The sequence below is a fragment of the Psammomys obesus genome, unplaced genomic scaffold, assembly GCF_907164565.1.
Source record: "Psammomys obesus unplaced genomic scaffold, mPsaObe1.curated_primary_1811, whole genome shotgun sequence".
Lineage (NCBI taxonomy): Eukaryota > Metazoa > Chordata > Mammalia > Rodentia > Muridae > Psammomys > Psammomys obesus.
In genome coordinates this window covers 4,587,609-4,597,129 of record NW_026585685.1, presented here as the reverse complement: position 1 = coordinate 4,597,129, position 9,521 = coordinate 4,587,609, and the positions used below count along the sequence as shown (strand labels likewise).

Sequence of the window (9,521 nt, the reverse complement as noted above, 5' to 3'; positions counted from 1 at the left end):
CGCGCGCTTTGACCGAGTGCGGGCTGGCTGGGCCTGAGCCCCGGCGCGCGGGTGTGAATGATGCTCTCGGGCTTCTTCCTCGTTGGGGCGCTTTCGCTTTGGCCGTCCGGAGCGCGGCCACTTCCTTGCACTCACTCTGTCTTCTTCCGTTTCTGGGGCGGTTTTCCCTTAGGGCTTCTGGCCTTGACCTGCGCCCACATGTCGTCGGGACGCTGTCGTGGAAGCCTCACGCGGGAGTGCTGTTCCCGCCAAGACCCCACTGGTGACTCCCCAGCTCTGCCACCATGAACGGGGTCGTGATCCCCCATACGCCCATTGCTGTGGACTTTTGGAGCCTGCGCCGCGCTGGTACCGCGAGGCTCTTCTTCCTGTCCCACATGCACAGTGACCACACGGTGGGCCTGTCTAGCACCTGGGCACGACCCCTCTACTGCTCTCCCATTACTGCCCACCTCTTGCATCGTCACCTGCAGGTATTGGGGCTGGATTTGGCCTCTGAGACCTAGTCCAGGAATCTGAGTGGGAATTTCTGATCTATCACAGAGTGGGAGCCATAAGGACTGCATTTTTTTTTTTTAAACAAATGTGGGGTAGAGTCCCAGAGTGAGAGTGGCCTCTAGCTGACTAACTTGACAAATTTTAGTTGTAAGTTTAGACAAGAAAAATTATTCCTATCTTTTCCTAAACGATAGACTAGTGTTTTCCTAGTTCGCTTTTAAGAATACCAGACTGAAGATGCGCAGGTATTGTTAGATAGTTCCCCGACACTCACACCTAACCCGAGTAATTCATCTAATGTACCAGATAAAAATATATTATCTAACTTCTCATTTTGCCTGATTCAGATGTTGCTCGTCTGAGTCCTGGCAGTCTGACTGTAACTTTTTCTGACAGATGTCTTCCACCGCAGTCAGGATTATTATGATAGGAGAAAGTTTGTAAGCCTTCATCTAGACTGTTGTCAGATTCTGAGTTTAAGCCTGTACAAAGGGTGGGGAGCCAGAAGAGGAACATGAGAACAGCTTACATGAGAGTGGCTCAGGGCTTGGTCAGCTTTCCGTGTTGAATGTTCCTGATCCAGAAGAGGACTCTATGGTTACTCTGTGGTGACCAATTGTTTCCCCAGGTGTCTAAGCAGTGGATCCGAGCCCTGGAGATTGGTGAAAGCCACGTATTGCCTCTAGACGAGATTGGGCAAGAAACCATGACTGTGACCCTTATAGATGCCAACCACTGCCCTGGTTCTGTCATGTTTCTCTTTGAAGGATACTTTGGGACAATTCTCTACACAGGTGAGCCAACCAAGGGATCCCTCTCCCTTCCCAGCTGCCTTTGCTCAGAAAAGCAGTCCTTGTGGCTTCATCCCATATAGGTACAGTAACCCTTTTCAACTGATTTTCTACTCTTCAATGGACCAAACCTTTAAACACAGGAGCAGGGGGACAGTGCATGCCTTTAATCCCCAGCACATGGGAAGCAGACAGGCTAATCTTTTATGAGTTCAAGGCCAGTGTGGTCTACATCGAGAGTTCTAGGACAGCCAACTTATATAGAGAAACCCTGTCTCTCAAAACAAAACAAAACAAAGCACCCCCCACCCAAAAAAAGAACAGCAAACAAACCAACAAAAGAATAGGATAGAGACATTTTCATAAAGAAGCTATACTGTACAGTTCAGTGCCAGGACACATAGTTTTTTCCATAAACCGGTGAGCAGTGTCCATCTGTTGCTGAAGGTAGGAGAGGCTTGGCTTCTATCTCTTGGGTTTTGCCCTCTTCTCCCACCTCATATATTATTCTTCCAGGTGATTTTCGATATACACCATCCATGCTAAAGGAGCCCACTCCAATACTGGGTAAACAGATTGATATTTTATATCTGGACAACACTAATTGCAATCCAGACCTGGTTCTTCCTTCCCGACAAGAAGCTACTCGGCAGATTGTCCGGCTCATTCGACGGTTCCCACAACATAATGTAAAGATTGGTGAGTGCCTCCTTTTCTTTCATTCATGCTTAGTGAATCTAAGTTCTTTAAAGGTGCTCGTTGTTTTCAAGTCTTTGTGCAGGTTTCTCCTTCCTTGTAAAACCTATGATTATCTTACTTAAAACTGAACCTCAACAGATGTGGAGACTCTGTTAGGACAAGTGTAGGGAATCTTGTAGAAAAGTGAGGGGAAGGATAAAAGGACCTGGAGGTGACAGGAGCTCTACAATAAGACCAACAGAGCCAACTTTGCCGGCGCCCAGAGGAGCTTGTGGAGGCTGAAGCACCAACCAAGGTCCATGCATAGACTGGACCTAGGCCCCTTACACAGATGTAACAGATAGACTGCTCAGGGTTCGAGTGGGTCCCCTAGAAAGAGGAGCTGGGGCTAACTCTGACATGGACTCTGTTGCCTGCTTTCTGATCACTCCCCCTGTTGGGGCTGCCTTGACAGGCCTCAGGAAGAGGATGAGCTTGGTCCTGATGTGACTTGATGAACTAAGGTGGGTGGGTAGAGGGGGGCTCCCTTTTCTGAGGAATAGAGGAGGAGAAATGGGGGAAGAGCGAGGAAGGGTAGGCCCAGGAGGAGAGGAGGGAGGGGACTACAAACGGGATGTAAAACGAATAAATAAATTACTTAATTAAAAAAAATAAAATAAAACACAATTGAACCTCAGGGCTGGAGAGATGGCTCTGCTATTAAGAGCACTGGCTGTTTTTCCTGAGGACCCGGGTTCATTTCCCAGTACCCACATAGCAGCTCACAACTCCAAGATCTGACACCTTCACACAGACATATATGCAAGCAAAACACCAATACACATAAAAAGTTATTTAAAAAATAAAAAATAGCCAGTCATGGTGGCGCACGTCTTTAGTCCAGCACTCAGAGAGGCAGAGACAGGCAGATTGCTGTGAGTTCAAGGCCAGCCTGGTCTACAAAGTCCAGGACAACCAAGGCTACACAGGGAACCCTTGTCTTGAAAATCCAAAAATAAAATAAAAATAAAATTGAATCTCCCGGCTGGCTTGGTGGCCTAAACTTTTAATCCCAGCACTCAGGAAGCAGAAGTAGCTTGGTCTATACATGAGTTCCAGAACAGCCACAGTCCTGTCTCAAACAAACAAATATTGAACCTGCCCACCACCCTCACTATTAAGTTCTCAACCCATTCCCCCCCCCCCCCCCAGCTCTGGCATTAAGTCTAGGGTCTCACATGTGTTAGGCATGCTGTACCACTGAGTCCTCTTCTTTAATTTTTAGTGCTAAGATTACAAGCATGTGCCAGAACAACCTGTTTGCATGATGCTGAAATTGAACCCAGGGGTTTTGCAAATGCTAGGAAAGCACTCTGTCAACTGAACTACATCCTTAGCTCCAAACTTACTTTTTTTCTATAGATTCATCACCTCCCAGTGTATTCTGTACATTTTAAAATATGACATTGCTTATATCGATGATAATGTATATACACACACACACACACAATTGTGAACTAAACTCTTTAAGAGCACTGCTTAAGAGCACAAGCTACTCTTCATTCCCAGCACCCACATGGTGCTTCACAGCCATCTGTAGCTCCAGTTGCATTGGATACCCTATCCAATGCCTCTTCTCACCTCCAAGGGCTCCTACACACATGTGCTACACTGACACGCACTCAAGCTCACACACACATATAAAATAAAGTAAATAAATGTTTTTAAAAAGAAAAGAAACCCCAAAGAAGTAGGAGGAAGTTTTGTATGTCAGGCAGCAGCCAGTATGACAGATACATGGTAGGCAGGGGGGTTGGGGTGGTATTCGCTATTTTGAACTTTATTATAATCTCAGTAAAAAGCTGTTGAATGGTTTTGCATGGAAGAGGAACGGTATTCCACTTGTCTCAATATATATTCCATAGTTTGCATGTTTATTCCTTTTACTTTTTACTATTTCTTTTGCTAGAATGTAGCTAGACCATAACAAGTGTCTTCATTTCTTATGGCTATATCCCAAGTGCCTACGTAATGCCTAAAAAAGAGGTAGTCAATAAAAATTTGCTAAGTGAATGGATAAAAAGTATGAAAAGTTATAAGATTGTTGTGCTTTGAATAGGTGCATTGAAAAAAACAGCTGTTTGTTTTAGTGACTGCAGTGGTACATAATGTTTTTGGGACTCTTTTGAAGTTGCTTTTTGAGAGCTAGTTTATGAAAACCAGCTTTTCCTTTAAGAAACATAACAGATTCTGTTCTAAATAACTTCTTTGCTTGCTCCTAAAATTATAGGTCTTCAAAAGAGGAAAATGAATATCTTAAAGCGTGTGTCCCAACTCTGAAAGGAGTTTCAAAAATGGCTTTAAGTAAAAATAGTGAAGAAATTATATACCTTCCAGGGTGACTACCAAACTTATTGAGAAATACTCCCTACCCTCAGGATTACTTAACTGCTCATGAAGAAATAATTGTTGCTGACCATTCTTGAAGTGTGATATGTGGAGTTTTCTCAGAGTAGCACAGCTGGTGAGAGAACAGACAGAACAGGTGAAGGAAAATGATCAGGAAAGTGAAGGTCAAAGAGGATGGCACTTGGGTTCAGCTGAGCAACCCCCTGCCCTGCCCAGAAAAGCATGCTTCGGGAGCCAAAGGAAAGGAGCCTGGGCTGATCTGTAACATCATGGCTTAGTAGATATAGATAAGTAAATGAATATGTATATAGGCTCTAGATTGTACAATTGAGTTTTTTTTTTTTTTAATTAAATGGAGGTGTGTTGTTCCCACACACACAAAGAAATATTTAAAGTTTTCACCAGCCGGCCTGGCTTAGTGTCGTCTGTCATTCACAGAAGCCTTTCCTAACCTCGTCAGCTAGTGGCTGTTCTCTGTGCCTTTGTAGCACTGTGCACCTGTGTGTGGCTGAGTCTGCAGCTGGATGGTACTCCTGGGGAGCTGGACCTTAGGCTGTCCATTTCCACAGTGCCTAGCGCTCGGTGGATGCTTTCTCTCGTGGAACTGAAGGAATAGATGGATTTTGTGCTCCACACTGGCATCTGCTGTATATCTTAAATGCATCTCCTTCTTGATACGCTTTCTATATTGCCATGTAGATTTAGTGTATTTTTTTTGCTAAGTATTTGGTTGATCAGGAGTCTTTAATAGCTTCATTCTCTTCTTTCTTTTACTTCTCCCAACCCCTTGAACGTAATTTAGGACTCTATAGCCTAGGAAAAGAATCACTGCTGGAGCAACTAGCCCTTGAGTTTCGGACCTGGGTGGTATTGAGTCCTCAACGCCTGGAATTGGTACAGCTGCTGGGCCTGGCAGACGTGTTCACCGTTGAGGAAAACGCTGGGCGCATCCACGCTGTGAACCATGTGGAGATCTGCCATTCAGCCATGCTTCAGTGGAACCAGACTCACCCTACCATTGCTGTTCTTCCCACAAGCCGGAGACTACGCAGCCCTCACCCCAGCATCTACATCGTCCCCTACTCTGACCATTCATCCTACTCTGAGCTTCGCACTTTTGTTGCAGCTCTGAGGCCTTGCCAGGTGATGCCCATTGTCAGTCAGCAGCCTTGTGGAGAGTTCTTTCAAGACATCTTGAGTCCCGGCTTCTCTCTGCCCCTGATTCCACACTCTGTGCAGCAATACATGAGTTCCTCTTCCAGGAAAACAAATGTGCTTTGGCAATTAGAAAGGAGGCTAAAGAGGGCAAGAACCCAAGGTGTTGTGTTTGAATCCCCTGAGAAGAACGCTGATCAGGTTAAAGTGGACAGAGACTCAAAGAAGCACAAAGAAGAAAACCTCTCTCCCTGGGCTGGGGAACTTGAGCCGCTCTGTCCCCTCCCTCTGCGGGCCAGGAAGCAGTTGTTCCCAGACCTCTGCTGGAAAGAGTGTGATGAGTCAGTCCTTATTTGTGACTCCAAGAAGATGGCGAATGTATTGACTGCCCCATTGCAATTTTCAGTGAAATTACAGCCTGTAGATGAGTTTTTCCCTCCAGAAACCCAGGACGAAATTGGCTTAGGGTCCTTGGTATCTACGGGAGGCAACAGCTCATCAGCCAGAGGAAACCAAAGTGTGTGGCTAGGCTGTGGTTCTTCCCTATCTCACATTAGCAAAGCCACTTATCTAGCTACTGAGTCCAGAGGCCTGGCGTTAAAATACCTTCTTACTCCAATGAAGTTCTTCCAGGCAGGGTTCTCTTCCAGGAACTTTGACCAGCAAGTAGAAAAATACCAGAGATCACAGTGTAACAGTCCTGTTGGAGCAGCACTGCAGTTTTGAAAACAGTGAAAGATGGCTAGTAGCAAAAGTTTGTTTGGTGTCCTCCCTTACAGAGTCCTGTGGCTCACCCTGGAGTAGCTTTTCAATGGAGTAAAGCTCATTTATGGAGTCCTGGTGCCTATGAAACCCTAAGTTTTAGAGCAGATTGTATTTTTATATTTTTATTACATTTAAGAAACAGTTTTCATTATAAACTATTCAGTGTTCATAAGCCCATTAAAAGTTCTTAGAAGTCCCAGAGCAACTTAATCTCTTCACCTTTGTTTAAGCCAGTTTTTCTCAAACTTTTATCAGCATGCAGTTGGGTGTTTTGTTTTGTGTAGAAAAAATAGAGTCTGAATCAAAATAGAACCATCCTATTCCTCAAGTCCCCTTCATTCTCTCCCCATATAAAAATCTCTGGGTTATTTATTTTCAAATTGTAAATCATTGTGCTGAAGGATAAAGTGGTATCCCAAGCTTGTTCTAATCCTGAATGTCACTGGCTTGCTGTGACCCTATCCAAGTAACTTCCTGTCTCTGCCTCACGAATGGAACAGGAAACCACGAAGAGGCATTGAAGCAGTGTTGAGAAAATAACACCTTCCTCCTTCATGAAGGGGTTAAGTAATGTCATGAGAAATCCATTTGGAACAGAGCCGTTTAGGGGTTTAGCACCCCACACCACGGTGGTGCATGGAAAAAGTTGAACATTAAGGTTTAGAATATGTCAGAGCTACTGGATGCTTGGAGACACTATGTTAAAATGAAGTACAGAAGATCAGATGCGCTGCCAAGTTTTCCTCTGGCTGTTCACATAGCAGGGATTTTTTTTTTCCTCACCCCCACACATTTGAGTTAAGGAACCAGAACACAGAGCCTGTTTGTTTTAGTATCCAAGGGAGAGACCAAGGAGCCAGCTGGCTAGAACAGGTCAGAGTGTGCAGTTCTACCCTGTCCTGCTCATAACTGACAAAATGCCAAGCCAATAGGCAAGACGGCTGATAGCAAGCCAGGAGGAAATGTGCTCTGGGAGGGCACAGGCGAGGAGCAGCTTCATCTTGGGACCTGGAGCCTGAGAAGTAAAGAATACTATCTCTTACCCTTGGGAAGGAGGGAGGAGTTTTGCTCTTTGAGGAGGGCGGTGAAGTTTAGAAAACAAAATAAGACTTTGCTCTTGGACACACTGTACTCAGTGCTGTTTTTGTCAGTGGCCTTCCTGTAAACCTCTAAGGGCCTGGGAGCTGCAGCAGGTGAGGCCTGCAGTACAACAGGAAACCTGGATATTGTCTAGGCTGGAATCCAGGACACAAGGTAAATTGTTTAAGTAGAGGAGCCTTACTCAGCTGTAATGTGGGGGCTGAGATGCCTGCCTCCTCCGGTGATTGCTATGCAGATTAAATTATTGGTAAAATTCCCTAGCTCATTGTGTGGCACATGACAGCATTTGAAATATTGGTCTTTGTAGCTAAAGGTATGGCTCTGTGTGTTTAGCAAGCTGAAATCTTGGATGCCACAAAAAAAAAAAAAAAAAAAAGCAATAATAATAATAATGTAACAGTGCTGGAGAGATGGCTCAGTGGTTAAGAGACTGCTCTTCCAGAGGTCCTGAAGTTCAATTGCCAGCAACCACATGGTGCCTCACAACCATCTATAATGTGATCTGGTGCCCCCTTCTGGTGTGCAGGTGTACATGCAGATAGAGTGCTCATGTACATAAAGTAATTCTTAAAAAATAATAATAACAAAGACTTGATTCTCTTAGCCTTTGGCCTTCAAAACAATTCTCTATAAAAATAGAAAGCAATATAAACTAATTGATGGGCTTTTTTCCCCCTAGTTTTTAGGAAAATGTAAATAAGTTAAATCTATACATTTTCAGAATTAATATAATTTGTATGTGTGTACATGCACATACACACACAATGATGATTTTTTTAAAAAATGTAAAGGGTGCTAGACAGATGGCCCAGTAGGTAAGAGCCTTTAATGTGCGCTTGAAGAGTTCAGGTCCCAGCACCACATCAAGTGGATCATACCTCAAGTTGCAGGGAGTCTAATGCCTTCTGACTGTGAACAACCGCACAAACTCATGCAGCCTCACATAATACACATACATAAAAATAATTTTTAAGGAATGTTAAAGGGGTCAATGAGATGTCTCAGTGGGTAAAAGCACTTGCCACAGAAACTGGTGAGAACCGAGTCCATAAAGTTGTCCTCCAGCTAATTGACTGCCGTGTAGTCGTACACAAACAATACTAGAAAGGGGGAGGAGTGAGAATAATACCATCTACTTAATTCCTTAATTGGAATTTTAAATGCCAAAATAAAAAATGGCTATTTTAATAGATGTCTTGTGACTACATGTTAATTAAACCATTCTTATATTACTCAGTGTTTGCATGCTGGTTTTTTTATCTTTTAGATTCATTTATGTGTGGAAGTGTTTGTTATGTGCACTACGCATTCCTGCTGTCCATGAAAATCAGGAGAGAATGTAGAATCCCATGGAACTGTATGGTTATGAGCCGCTTTATGGGTGCTGGCAATTGAACATGGGGGCCCTCTCCATGAGCAACAACTGTTCTTAACTGCTGAGCCATCTCTCCAGCCCCTTATACTGTTTGTATGCATACTACAAGGAACTTCTCTCTGGGCAGTGCTGGGGATCAAACTCAGAGCATTGAGCATGCTAGGTGAATGCTTTGCCAGTGAGCCATATTTTAAGCTTTACTACGAACACACACACATGCCTTGCATTTTAATTTTCCGCTTGGAGTAAATTATTAAAGTATCGGAATTAAAGAATTACTGTTTTCTGTTCTTGATGCATATTGTGACAAATAACCATCTAGAAAAGTTTCCATTATTTCTGCAGAAGATGATAGCGAGTTCAGATGAAATCACTAGAATGACACATTAACATGAGTCAATCCATCTTGTAATAATAGTTTAATAATATGTAGTGCTTACCGTTCTGAAAAAAATTTTGCAACTCTCTCACTTCTAGTTGACCCACAGGTGGCTGGAAGAGATAAAGTAGGTCCTAGCATCAGGGCCACCATATTGCTGTTATCTTCTAGCAACAAGGAGCCTGCCCACTTTTGTTATATGCTGTGTCATACATGTTCCCGAAGAAGCATTTATGTGACTGCAGATGAGAGCAGAAGGAAACGCTTTGAGGAATTTAGTTTTGAGTAGTGCTTTCATGCTTCAATAATGAGAAAATCCCATACCATTTTACCAAAGTGAAAATGTCTGGCATAATAGAGGGGGGCAGTT

At 43.8% G+C, this 9,521-nt stretch overlaps 1 protein-coding gene across 1 annotated transcript; it reads left to right on the top strand.

Annotated features, from left to right (window-relative positions):
- The first annotated feature begins 25 nt into the window (after positions 1-25).
- Positions 26-9,047, top strand: Dclre1b (DNA cross-link repair 1B). The gene is made up of 4 exons (XM_055628695.1): positions 26-473; positions 1,127-1,292; positions 1,806-1,988; positions 5,179-9,047. Exons 1-4 carry the CDS (start codon positions 285-287, stop codon positions 6,255-6,257), a joined length of 1,617 nt encoding a protein of 538 aa, XP_055484670.1. The 5' UTR covers positions 26-284; the 3' UTR covers positions 6,258-9,047.
- Positions 9,048-9,521: the final 474 nt, after the last annotated feature.